At 34.2% G+C, this 14,459-nt stretch overlaps 1 protein-coding gene across 39 annotated transcripts in view; it reads left to right on the top strand.

Annotated features, from left to right (window-relative positions):
• Positions 1–14,459, top strand: part of LOC131432946 (ensconsin) — a 383,203-nt gene that overhangs the window by 314,724 nt on the left and 54,020 nt on the right. For 19 of the 39 annotated variants that reach the window (XR_009229999.1, XM_058599569.1, XM_058599566.1 and 16 more), the window contains 2 exons: positions 9,379–9,435; positions 9,820–9,912. Coding sequence is in view for 38 of the 39 variants with exons in the window: in XM_058599569.1 (XP_058455552.1) it covers positions 9,379–9,435; positions 9,820–9,912 (150 nt within the window). In the remaining variant the exon portion in view is untranslated. Of the gene's footprint in view, positions 1–9,378; positions 9,460–9,819; positions 9,913–14,459 lie in introns of all 39 variants that reach the window. The other 20 variants (XM_058599583.1, XM_058599581.1, XM_058599578.1 and 17 more) reach the window with 2 other exon arrangements.

Genomic DNA, 14,459 nt, shown 5'->3' with positions numbered 1-14,459 from the left:
ATATTCCGTGTCTGCTTCATTCATTCTTTCCTTCCACTCAGAGAATTGAACCGCTTGGCAAAGCAAGCAAGCATCACATATGCACTCTGTTCGCTCGCAGTGAGTTCGTTTCGAAGCGTTTAGGTAGAAAGCTATTCGGTGGTGCTGATGACTCGCGTTGAGTCGAATTTTCTACTCACGGTGATTCGTTCTCTGCGACGTATGGTGGTACAACTGAATGACCGCCCAGGATAAAATTTTATTCCTGTATAAAGCTTATAAGAAAGATGTCGAATATTTTTGAATTGTCTTCACTGCACATTTCTTCGGTGTTTGCTATACTTCAATCGTGATTTGTAGCATTAGGGACAACTTTGATACCTGCCAGAATATGTTATTGATTAATCATCAAACTGTAAAGGGTTATTAATGGAGCGTTTTTTTCAGTCGGTGTTGAACAGTCGTTCGCACCGCACGCGTATAGCTCTTGGCTCCTGGAATTTTTTTTCTGGCTACCTAGAGTTTCATTGATTCAAGGCTTCAGTCTTTTTCAAGGCTACCTGAATCACTAACTAAGTGACTAAGTGATACAAAGAGTGATATTAGAGTGACTAAGTGATACAAAGAGTGATATTAGAGTGACTAAGAAATTAATCAGCCTTTTTTAAGGCTAGCTAGGAGTCTAATCGAAGACTAATTTAGCCTAGTTAATTTAATTTAAAATTTCATTAATTTCAAAAATGCCTGCGTCCAACCGGAAAGGCAACAAGCCTAAGGCTAAAAATAATTCAATACGGAATAAATCACAATCCGTTATTCAACATTTTTCTAATAGCATTCACGATCTTATAGAATCTGAATGTAAAAATAAAAGACAACGGACGGATTTCCCTTCCGTTGATCCTATGCCGTCTAACAATATTTACGAGATTCTTCCTGAATCCGATTGTAGCGACATAGAAGAAAATTCTTCAAAAATTCCCAAAATGGACGCTTGTCGTTCTGGGAAGAAACATCAATCTATGCCACCAGTGACGGTGATGATTTCCGACTTCAAAGCATTCCGTACTGAGCTTTCTACTTTTCTCCCGGAAGTAAAAGTCTCATTTCAAATCGGACGAAGAGGAGAATGTCGAGTCTTGGTGGATGGATTGGAAGATTATGAACGTCTTATTCGATATTTGTCCGAGAAACTTCATAAATTTTATTCATATGATATAAAATCAGACAGACCCTTCAAGGCTGTCTTGAAAGGATTATCAAATGATCAAAGTATTGATGAAATTAAAAATGAACTAAAAGAATTGCTTGGTTTTGCCCCTTCCCAAGTAATACTTATGAAAAAAAGAGCGAATGGTACTTCTAAACCACGCTCTGGAATTTCCCATGAACTTTACCTAATACACTTCAATCGAAGTGATGTAAACAATTTGAAAACTTTAGAAAAAGTACGTTTCATTTCCCACATTAAAATTCATTGGGAACATTATAAACGGCATAATCGTATTGCAAACTTAACGCAATGTCGTCGTTGCCAAGGCTTCGGTCATGGAACCAAAAATTGTCATATGGATATACGGTGTTTGAATTGTGGTAAATCGCATTCGAAAGACGCTTGTCCAATGAATGAAACCACTGATAAATTTTCATGTTCAAATTGCAATGGAAATCATAAATCCAATTATTTGAAATGTCCTGTCAGGGAAAAAATTTTAAACGCTCGTTCGCTTAGACAACAAATCAAATCAACGACCTTAAATTTACAGAACATACCTGAAAATTCTTCTAAGGCACCTGCCAATTCGTCTTCTAACGAAAACAATTTATTGACAGGTAGATCGACCTCGTCATCATCTTCTTCTAATGTCAGTTATGCTGGTATATTAGGTAGAAATCTATCTCCTATTTCTTCTAATGTAAATAATCAAAACACAGGACCGCCTTGCAGTTCTTCTTCTAACGAAAACAATTTATTAATAGGTAGACCGGCCAAATCATCTTCTTCTAATGGCAGTCTACCTACAAATATTCCTTCAATGCCATTCGCTTCTTTAAATGAAGTCGATTTAGGCGATATAACTGAAAATAAAATGATCTACCTACAAGATCAACTTTTTCAAATGATCATCCAAATGAATTCGACTTCATCACTTTTTGAAGCATTTCAAATCGGATGGAAATTTGCAAATAATATTATAATGAATTTAAAATTTAACAGTGATGTTAAATAATTATTTGAATATTGCAAATTGGAATGCTCGATCTTTGAAATCGAGTGAAGATGAATTTTATAATTTTCTCAAAGTTCACAAAATTCATATTGCCATTGTGACAGAAACTTTTCTTAAACCAAATGTAAAATTGAAAAGTAATCCACATTATGTGGTTCATCGATTTGACAGGTTTACTGGAATTGGTGGTGGAGTTGCCATTTTTGTCCAACGGCAAATTAAACATCGAATTTTACCTTCTTTCAATACTAAAGTTATTGAAAGCTTGGGAATCGAAGTTGAAACCATTCATGGAATTTATTTCATCGCTGGAGCATATTTGCCATTCCAATGCACCGGCGAACAATTAAATTTCTTTAAAGGCGATTTGCAAAAACTTACAAGATATCGATCGAAATTTTTCGTAATAGGGGACTTAAATGCTAAGCATGTCCAGTGGAATTGTAGGCAAAATAACAGTAATGGTAAAATACTTCATAATCAACTCTCAGCTGGTTACTTTACAGTTCTTCATCCCAGTAATCCTACTTGTTTCTCTTCCGTGAAAAACCCGTCTACAATTGATCTGGTTCTAACAGATCAAAGTCACATTTGTAGTGAACCGATTACTCATGCTGATTTTGACTCAGATCATCTTCCTGTAACATTCAGACTTTCCAACGAAGCTATAATTAATCCAATTAGTTCTATTTTCAACTATCATAGAGCAAATTGGTTGGATTACAGATCTCACATTGAAAATCATGTGGATCATGAAACTATTTTAGAAAATTCTGCGGATATCGACACAGCAATTGATAATTTGAATCATTATATTATCGAAGCTAGAAATCTTTCAGTTCCCAAAGCTCAAACTAAATTAAATTCTCCTATCATCGATGACAATCTTCAACTGCTCATTCGGTTGAAGAATGTTCGTCGACGACAATATCAACGTTCTCGTGATCCTGCTATGAAAAACATAGTTAAGGATTTACAAAAAGAAATTAAACATAGATTTACTCTTTTGCGAAATGAAAATTTCGCTAAAGAAGTTGAACAAATTAAACCATATTCTAAACCTTTCTGGAAACTTTCTAAGGTTCTTAAGAAACCTCAGAAACCTATTCCTGCTCTCAAGGAAGGAAATCAAATACTTCTTACAAATGGCGAAAAAGCTCAAAAACTTGCTCAGCAGTTCGAGAGTGTCCACAATTTTAATTTGAACGTTGTGAGTCCTATTGAAAATGAAGTCTCACTGAAATATGATCATATTTCAACCCAAGTGTTATCACACGATGACATTATTGAGACGAATTTTGATGAAATTAAATCAATTATTAGAAAACTTAAAAACATGAAGGCTCCTGGTAATGATGGAATTTTTAATATTCTTATTAAAAATCTTCCCGATGTTGCCTTGAGACTCCTGGTTAAAATTTTCAACAAGTGTTTTTCATTAGCTTACTTCCCAAAAAGATGGAAAAACGCTAAAGTAATTCCTATCCTAAAACCTGATAAAAACCCAGCAGAAACATCAAGTTATCGCCCAATTAGCTTACTTTCTTCTATCAGTAAACTTTTTGAAAAAATTATCTTGTTAAGAATGATGTCTCATATAAATGAGAATTCAATTTTTTTACCAGAGCAGTTTGGATTTCGTCATGAACATTCAACTACTCATCAACTTGTCAGAGTAACGAACATGATAAAATCAAATAAATCTTCTGGGTTATCCACTGGAGTTGCTCTTCTAGACATAGAAAAAGCATTCGACAGTGTTTGGCACAAAGGTTTAATAGCAAAAATGTCTGATTTCCAGTTTCCTATTTATTTGATCAAAATGATTCAAAATTATTTAACTGATCGTACTCTTCAGGTTAGCTATCAGAATTGTAAATCTGAATTGCTACCCGTACGTGCCGGTGTTCCGCAGGGTTCGAGTGTAGCTCCAATGTTGTATAATATTTTCACTTCTGATCTTCCAAATCTACCCGTTGGTTGTCAGAAATCGCTATTCTGTGACGACACAAGTCTGTTAGCCACAGGTAGAAATCTAAGAGTGATCTGCAGTCGCCTACAAAGAAGTTTAAATATTTTCAGTGATTATCTGTCAAAATGGAAAATTAAACCAAATGCAGCAAAAACGCAATTAATTATCTTTCCTCACAAGCCAAGAGCTTCTTTTCTTAAACCAAACAATAATCACATTCTCAAATTGAATGGCTTGGAATTGACATGGTCTGATCAAGCTAAATACTTAGGTTTAACGTATGACAAAAAACTCACTTTCAAGGATCACATTGAAGGAATCCAGGCAAAGTGTAATAAATATATTAAATGTTTATATCCTCTTATAAACAGAAATTCTAAGCTCTGTCTAAAAAACAAATTGTTAATTTATAAACAAATTTTCAGACCAGCCATGCTTTATGCGGTACCAATTTGGTCAAGCTGTTGTTCCACCAGGAAGAAAACGCTTCAAAGGATTCAGAATAAAATTCTGAAAATGATTCTGAAGCGTCCTCCCTGGTTTAGTACAAATGAGTTACACAGACTCACAAATATAGAACCATTAGATGTAATGTCACATAATATTATAAGCAAATTCCGACAAAAATCGATGCAATCTTCAATTGAATCGATTCGCTCTCTGTATTAGTTAGTAAGTTAGTATATAAGTTCCTTTTCCCCATTACACAATACAAGTAGGTTTAGAATTTTCCCTACACAAAAATCTCAGAATTGCGGAAGCAAATGATGTCTTCATGGTAATAACCAAATCATATATATATATATATATATATATATATATATATATATATATATATATATATATATATATATATATATATATATATATATATATATATATATATATATATATATATATATATAACAGGGCTGAAAAGTCACCACTTGTGGCTGAACACCCAATTTAAATCTTAATAATTTAATTTTAACTCATATTCCAATAAATAGTTATTTAAAAAAAAAAAAAATGGAGCGTTTTTGTGTGTCGTAAATATGTAACTTTCACTCCTATTCCGTAGTTCTATAATAAATTCATTTTGTGTTTCGATCGAGTTCGACTTTTCCAAACAAATTATACCTCATTCGAAATGCCAAATTGGTATTTTTCATTCGGTCGAATGTAGGGTTGTTTATTATGCCTGAGAAGTAATAGTCCCAAGTTTTTGTCAATTATTATTGTTTCTCATGATCGTGAAACTATTTATATACCGATTACAAAGCCATTCGACGATCGTTAACTTAATAATTATAAACATATTTGATGACACTAATAATTGCTTTTAATTTCATGTTAATCATTCATAATAAACTAATAGTATTTTTATTGACTTCGAGACAAGTTGTGTCGAGCCAAGTCAACTACCAAAAAGATTGAGACCAACTTTGATGATAAACACTATCAGTTCGTACAAATACTAGAAGAACCATAAACATCAAATAATTCCGTCACATTCAATATACAGGGCGTTAGAGCTACAATATAATAGAAACTAAAACCGAAATAGAACTTCTATAATTTTGTATAAGGCACTAATTTGGAGGCCAACATAAGATTTTACTGAAGAATGATATTTCTATTATTATCAAAAACAAACAAACTTTCTACAGTTACTTGTTGGAAACTGTGCCATGGATAATAGTGCAATGAAGACCTTCCGCAGTTTCCAATAACGAAATAAATATCTAAAAATCAAGTATCATACAATCAAACACAACAAAATTATCTGTCTCGTGACATTAGTGACGTTAAATAAAGTGGAATTAAATGCATATTTTTTTTTCTTGATCCTATATTCTCCTACTATCTCCTGATTATATGATAACAGAATTATATTTCATTTGGACTCTTTGTATGTGATCCTTTAAGTATTCACGTAAAAATTTTGTTGCTCAACATAGTTTTAAGGTAAATAATGCAATGAGTAACAAAAATTCTAAATCGCACTATCTGACAAATCGATAAACCACGCGGATTGTGTTATTTTTCAAATTGAAATCGTTTCCTCTGTAATATGAATATTGTAAAATGTTATGAAATTGAATTTACAATTTCTTTTAGCGGAGGTTCTTTTTAAAAAAAAAGCTAAACCGATCACTTCGGGAGTCAATTGTAGAACATTTTATTTTCAATACATTTTTGACAGCAATATCAGATTGTAATCTTAATTTGATTTCAGCTCATCAATTTCTCAACTGATATCACATTACGTTATTATTTTGCTGTTTGCTTTCGGAAAAAAAACTTACGAGGCAATAGTTTTGTGAAACTCCAAAAATGATAATATTAAATGCAAAAATTTAATGAATGCATTAAAATAGGACTAAGTTAATAAGGCGATACAAAACTGCAAAAGTAAATTTCAATGGAACATCTATTCCTCCAATTTTATGTTGCGTTTTACAAAATGCTTCGACATTCTGTGGCAGTTGGCCGGAACCACAACCGTGATTCTCAAAATTAAGACTTTTAATTTCCTGATCGTAGTACAGTTATTCTAATCGATAATTTGCGTAGATGTATGGTAAAAGATGCTGAATGAGTATTTAGTTAGTAATGACTATTTCTTTGTTAGCCATTCTTCTTAATTGCTTTGATTTTTGCAGAGCAAGCAGTTACATGGCGTCTCAGTAGGTTCAAACGTTGTGGAAAACCCTGCACTCCTATTACTTCTATAAATCAAATCTATGCGAAGAAGCGTTGAATTGTGTTTAATATAATAAAAACATGAGAAAATAAATCATCCCTGGAATTAAAAGATTAGATTTGCCTCTATAATCAATATTCAGAATATATTTTTGTCACTCTATTTGCATTGCATATTGATATTGCGTATTGGACTTGATCATTCATAATCATATGTGATTTTAAAAAATATCACTGTAGATATCAGTCCATTTTCAAAATCATAAATAAAATAAATATCAAACCAACCCGAAAGAGAACATAAACTGCAAAATTTTCACTTTACAAAAGTGTTTGTCCTCAGGTGATTCAACTCCAGCTTTTTTAAATTCTCTCTGCCATTACTTGCCGCAAAATTTCAACAGCACGGAGTACGAACGTGAGAATAGTATTCGGTGAAATCTGAATAAACTGTTTTCATTAGTTTTATTGCAGTAGGAAGTACATTATATGTACATTAGTATACGATTTTAAACGACGTTTTGAAGCGGACTATCAGTTTTATTTATCAGTTTAATTTTTATCCAACCCAATCGTTTCGCCATCTTCCAATGATAAGTAATGATATTACGTTTAAAGTTTTCTAAACTAATTTGTGATGTACAACGCACACATTATATCTACGAGACAATTAAACTAAGCAAAATAAAAAATTGCTTCCATCGCATCGCTAATTTTTGTCTTCAATTTTTTTCGTACACTTGCATTCATGATTGCTGGCATTTTGACTCGCAGTGAGTCAAAAATTGACTCAATGTAAGCGCTATTTGTGCCTGATGATACCTGCTCTTGAAATGGTAGAGAATGGCTCACGGCGGAATAGCAACCAGCATGAAAAAGCAAGATCTCTTCTCTCTTGCGAGTCGCTCAGGCAGTCACATATTAAGCATAGCTTTTGCCTCGTACGGCATTACATGCTTTGCTTCTCCGTTCTTGAATCGTTCGCAGGCGGTGAGCGTTAATGAGTTGCGTGAGGCGAATTTCAGCAACCCTGCTTTAAAACGTTGAGCAACAAATTCAAAATTACCATAACAAAATAGTAACTTATTAACAACAAACTATCCACTAGGTCTCGATTTGTTTTCAAGCTTATTTGGGAGGTGTGCTTCATTAACATAGCGAAATACCAAAAAAAGCTTTGGAAAATTGAGCAACAAATTCAAAATTACCGTAACTAATTAGCAACTTGATAGCAACAAACTAACCACTGGGTTTCGATTTGTTTTCAAGATAATTTGGGAAAAGGGTGCTTCATTAACTTCTTATAAACATAGCGAAGTACTCAAAAAGCTTTAAAAAAATTGAGCAACATATTTTAAATTACCGTAATTAATTAGCAACTTGATAGCAACAAACTATCCATTGGGTCTCGATTTGTTTTCAAGTTTATTTTGTAGAGGTGCTTCATTTACTTAATATGAACTTAGCGAGGTTCCAAAAAAACTTTAAAACATTGAGCAACAAATTCAAAATAATCGTTACTTATTAGCAACTTATTAGCATTAACCTATTCACTGAGTTTCGATTTGTTTTTAAGCTTATTAGGGAGGGGTGCTTTCTTTAACTTTTTATGAGCTTAGCGAAGTTCTCGAAAAAAATGTGAGCAACAAATTCAAAATTACCATAGCCAATTAGCAACTAATTATAAACAAATTATTCACCCTTTGCGTTATCATCGGCGAAAGATACCTCGCAGAGTTCATGTTCATACTTTTTTAGTGTTCACCTATTGAATGTTTTTCCTTTACCAACCGAAAGCTGCAACTTAAAATGTCTTTCCTTCAGACGCGTACAATCTTTACTAAACCTAGCAAATATTGACCATCATTCATCGGTAACTGATGACCGGTGTCTACATCATTTGTGTACTTGGATGTTCACACTTAACACTCACCTCTCATGCAGTTTCTGCTGACACGAGAAACCTGGTTTCCAGATAGAGTTAAGATGTGATCTATTGACATCTCGCATTGAGAATCAATCAATTATTCCACACACTTGTGCGCAGTTGAATTTGAAGGTCGCATCATAAAGTCAGCTAGATTAAGTCGAACAAATTATAAACTCATTTAAACTATGCGGAAACTCAATCTTCCTTGTTTTATTATCCACCATCTATCGTACTGAGGCAATAAATTATTACTGACCTTGAGTTGATAGATCGATCACTTCTTTCGAGATCAAAAACTAGACTGAATAAATCACAATTAAACCGATCATCACCTACAACCCTGCTGTATTGTTTCAAGGTTCGTCATCTAGGTCTAAGCCGGACCGGCTTATAAGCTTACCACTTGTATTCAGTATCACTGTATAAAAAAGGAAAATAAAAGAAAAACCATTTAAAAATAAACACGAGCGGTTGTAAGACTTCTGTTGGAAACTACAATATAAAAAATCGATGTCCCCATTTATCGGTTCAACACTCATCTCATACTTTTTTCTTTCTCTCTCTCTTCTTTCTCCTTTCAGCTGGAAACAGGGATGCAAACGTACAAAAACAAACGAGGCCATCGTCTGCCAATAAAGGTTGGTCCCGAATCGATGATTGCGGTAAAACTCTATTATACTTTTAATGTTAAAAGTCTAAAACCATGGTGGTGGATAAGTTTGGTATAGTAAACACAAGTACCTCCTATTTGTTTTGTTGTGCATTTGGTTTTCAATCGATAACCGATGCAGTTAGAGGTTTAGTGAGCTGCATTAGTGGTGTTTATCTGTGACAATCAATTTGCTGACAAAGTAGCCTAATTTTCATTTACATTTTGAATAAATTCTCGATCGTTTTCAACTTCCAAAAAAAAAAACAAAAAAAGATAAAAACAAAATTGACGTCTAGACAACGTTACGCTTTCCCGTTAGGTACTCTGTATTATCCCCCAAAAATTGAATCACTACTACTTTTATCCACAGACAAACGTCCACACTCCGTAGCTCACACTTTGCATTGGTTTGCCTGCGTGGGCGAGGATTACGATATGGTTGATGGTGGTATCAATAACGAAGGTATCCGATCAGTAGCCTGGTGACTGATCTTCGTAGTGTGTTTTGCGTTTTCCAACAATCACCCCCTCCTCGTACCCCTTCCAGTCAGAATGAGAGCCAAAGCAAGCTTTGAATGTTTTTGTTGCACTTTTCACTACCGGCGACGGCTCGTCAACGTTGATACGTTTTAACCGCATGAAAATTCCGTTTTGTTACGTAAGCTGAAGCTTAACTGGGGTTTCTTCATTTCACTAATATTGATGTAACTAATTATAGAACAAAATAGGTTGCAATGTTTTCTAGTTTGTATAACACATGATAATTTTCCCGGTAATCTCAATTAACATTCTGCGCTGCTCAATTTTTTTTTCGGATAAAGTGATATTATTAAGGAAGATTTTTCAAAACCTCGTGATAAAAATTCGACGGAACTACTAGTCTAGTCTAGTCGGATTTACTGAACTTATTGAAATATTTCGTTTCTGTTATTTTGCCCGTTGATGGCACTGAATTCGATGAGAAGTTGATTCATTTTGCCACGCCCGCAGATCGCCTGCCAGACAAGATTTTTTTTAGTGAAATTTTTAATTTTGTTCATAACACTCTTGGGATAGGCAAGGCCGATGTTCTGTTTGATGTCGGCTTTGATACACATCTCATCGTCCATGACAACGCATCTTGAATTGGTGAACCGTTCAACATTCTTGTGCTGGCTTTGATAACCGTGTTTTGTTTTATGGATAGACGTCCATTATGTGTAGTGAAGCGTTTTCTTATTGGTTTCTGCACTGAAGAAATTAAAACCTTCGCTGTTCGTACTGTAGATATGTTCAAGAGCTTGATTCCAAATGTTACTTATACCCTTTGGTGCTGTCTGGCGTATCTTGTCACTGTCGCTCATGGATTTGCATTTTCGAAGTAGATTTTTAACATATTTTTGGACATTTGTTCTTATTTTGACAAAATATTAGGGTGCCAACCTATTAGGGTCGTCTCTAATTCCGTTGAGCGGTAATGCACGAAAGTATAAGCACCTCAAAAAAAACCCTGTGCCCAATTTGAGCTAAATCAGATAATGGTTAAAACTTAAAAATTTTTAAATCTTGAAAAATTACTTGAAATTTCAGAAATCGAAAATTTGTTTGATGCAAAAAGTCTTAGAATTTCAAATAATTTTTTTTGAAGATATCGACTTCCTGGGACTGAAAAATTTTGGGATCTCCAAAATCGAAAATTTTTTTTGATGGCGAAAGTCCTAAAATATCATGATTTGGTCGAGATTTGGTGTCATCTCAAAAAAATTTTTTTTTAAAGAATCAATTTCCTGGGACTTTTGATTTTAAAAATCTCAAAATTTTTCTGTCCCAGAAAAAAACGATTCTTTCAAACAAATGTTTTCCGTGATTACACAAAATCTCGACGTTTCTTTCTATTCTAAGATTTTGTCAATCGAATTCGGAGATCCCAAAAGTTTTTAGTCCCAAAAAATCGATTTCTTCAAAATAAAAAAATCGATTTCGGTCCTTTTTATGAAGTTCTTAGACTTTTGGCATAAAAAAATTCGATTTCGGAAATTTCAAGACATTTTTCAAGATCGAAATTTTTTAGGCGCCCTTAACCATATCCGATTTAGCTCAAATTTGTTTGAGGTGTTTAAATCTTTGACTTCTTCCGCTTAACGAAATTTCAGATGATCCTAAATTATTTGCACTCTACGAAATATATTAGCCCTTGTGATGAAAATCAGTCGACTTAAACCATAAACTAGTTCTAGGCGAAATTTCAGCAGTTTTAACTGACGCTCTAAAAAGTCACAAGCAAATGTGAGGGTATTATTTTTCTTGTACAGTCTTTGTGGCTAAAAAATAACCAATTCCCAAAACACATCACAAATCATGAGATGGAACTGGAAAAAATGCAGGAAAATAGAGTTTACGCTATGGTTCGTATTCTTGTTCTCTCGTATTGAACACATGTCATATTCCATTATACGTATTTTGCACAAATGGTATACCGTTTTTTATATTGTTCGAAGGACGTGAAAACGGTCATGAGCCTAGTTAAACCTGATAAACGAAAAGCTGACTGAAAACAGACTGATGACAGAAATAGTAGAAATGAAAATTTGCGAAAAAATACCGCTGTGAAGTATCTTTCCTATCCGGAGAAATTGCCATATCGTTCGTATTTTGAGCCCAAGATTTTATTTCCTCAACTGAAGTTGATCGTATTCCGCTAAAATCGTTTGCATCGATCAAAACGAGTGGTAATCAGATAGGATCAGATCTGAAATGTAAGACTGACTAAGCGAAATATGGAAATTATCAAAATAGTTTCTGGGTATAGACGTTGTCTTGCAACAGATGGAGTCAGATCTGAAATGTAACACTGACGAAGCAGAAAACCTAAATTACATTGTCTGATAAAAATTTGCTGATTCGTGCTCCATATTTCGGTCGTTTGTCCTTCAATGCCCATCTTAAAGGCAACCAAATTTTGTTTCAGTAATTTGCTTTAAAAAAACTGATGAATGAATTAGTAGAAATAAAATTTTGCGATAAAATTACGGCGAATTACGAAGCAATTTTCCCATCCAGAAAAATTGCAATGCCGTCTTTCGAGCCCAAGCATTTATTTTCTCAACTGAAGTGGAGCGTATTCCGCTAAAATCATTTGCATCGATCAAAACGAGTGGCAATCGGATGGGGTTAGATCTGGAATGTAAGACTGATGTTTGCGCACATTAACGTTTGTGGTTTTGTCGGACAAGTGTTCGGATTCTCGCGACGAAGTGAAAACTCGCGGATACTATTTAACACTAACTATATTTATTGCAACGATAACTACAAAAGCTTGGACTGACTGACATACTATCGTTTTATCGTACTGTCGTACTGTCATACGATCGCACGATCGTTCATACGAACGCTCCTGATCTGATTTGCACTACGCTTTTATAGTCTGCGTACATTATTATAGGAACACAATTTGTCTCTACCGGAAAGCACATACCGTAAGATGTACCGGAAAGTATGTATCGTAATCTTTAATACTGTCTGCTGCTTGTATAACTGCTCGAATCCTATCACCAATCGGTTTCTGTTGTGTATACAGTAAAGCTCACTTAAACTGTCTACTGAAACTTACACTTTGGCGTAAACAACTGACTAAGCCAAATATGGAAATTATCAAAATAGTTTCTGGGGATAGACGTTGTCGTTATTGGAAATATGCTGATTAGTGCAAGGTTTGTCCTGTATTTGAGCCGCTTTTCCGTCAATATCCGGCTCAAAGACAACAAATTTCCGTTTCAGTACCTTACTTTAAAAAAGACTGATGAACGAAATAGTAGAAATGAAAATTTGCAAAAAAAATTACCACTGTGAAGGAACTTTCCTATCCGTAGAAATTGTCATGCAGTCTTTTGAGCCTAAATTTTAATTTCCTTAACTGAAATGGAACGTATTCCGCTAAAATCGTTTGCTTCGATCAAAATGACCGGTAATCAGATGGAGTCAGATCTGGAATGTAACACTGACGAATGTTTCTGAGAATAAACGTAGTTGTGATGAAAATATGCTGTTTCGTTCAAAGTTTGCTCTGTATTTAGACCATTTTTCCTTCAATTGTGGGCTCAAAGGCAACGGAAATTGAAGTACAATACTTTAAAAAAGATAGATAAATGAATTAGTAGAAATGAAAATTTGCGAAAAAATTACCGCTGTGAAGTATCGTTCCTATCCTGAAAAATAGTCATGCCGTCTTTTGAGCCCAAGGTTCTATTTTCCCAACTAAAGTGGAGCGTATTCCGCTAATATCGTTTGCATCGATCAAAACGGATGATAATCAGATGGGGTCAGATCTGGAATGTAAGACTCACTAAGCCAAATGTGGAAATTATCAAAATAGTTTCTGGGGATAGACGTTGTCGTTATGAAAATATGCTAACTCGTGCAACGTTTGCTCCGTATTTGAGCCGCTTTTCTGTCAATATCCGACTCAAAGACAACAAAATTTCCGTTTCAGTACCTTGCTTTGAAAAATGATGAAATAGTAGAAATGAAAGCTTGCAAAAAAAATTCCCACTGTGAAGGATTTTTCCTATCCGGAGAATGTCATGCAGTCTTTTGAGCCTAAATTTTCATTTCTTCAACTGGAATGGAACGCATTCCGCTAAAATCGTTTGCTTCGATCAAAATGACCGGTAATCGGATGGAGTCAGATCTGGAATGTAATACTGACGAATGTTTCTGGGAAGTAGTTGTGATGAAAATATGCTGATTCGTTCAAAGTTTACTCTGTATTTAGGCCATTTTTCCTTCAATGGCGGGCACAAAGGCAACGGAAATTTCAGTACAATACTTTAAAAAAGATTGATAAATAAATTAGTAGAAATGAAAATTTGCAAAAAAATACTGATGTGCATGATCTTTTCTATTCTGAGAAAATGTCGTTTTTTGAGCCTAAGTTTTCAATTACTCAACTGGAGTGAAGTGCATTTCGCTAACATAGTTTGCATCGATCACAATGAGTGGTAATCAGATGGGATCAGATCTGGAATGTAAGAC

The sequence above is a fragment of the Malaya genurostris genome, chromosome 2 (assembly GCF_030247185.1).
Source record: "Malaya genurostris strain Urasoe2022 chromosome 2, Malgen_1.1, whole genome shotgun sequence".
In the NCBI taxonomy this organism is placed as follows: domain Eukaryota; kingdom Metazoa; phylum Arthropoda; class Insecta; order Diptera; family Culicidae; genus Malaya; species Malaya genurostris.
The sequence above is the reverse complement of the archived record's forward strand: the minus strand, read 5'-3'. Positions and strand labels throughout refer to the sequence as shown.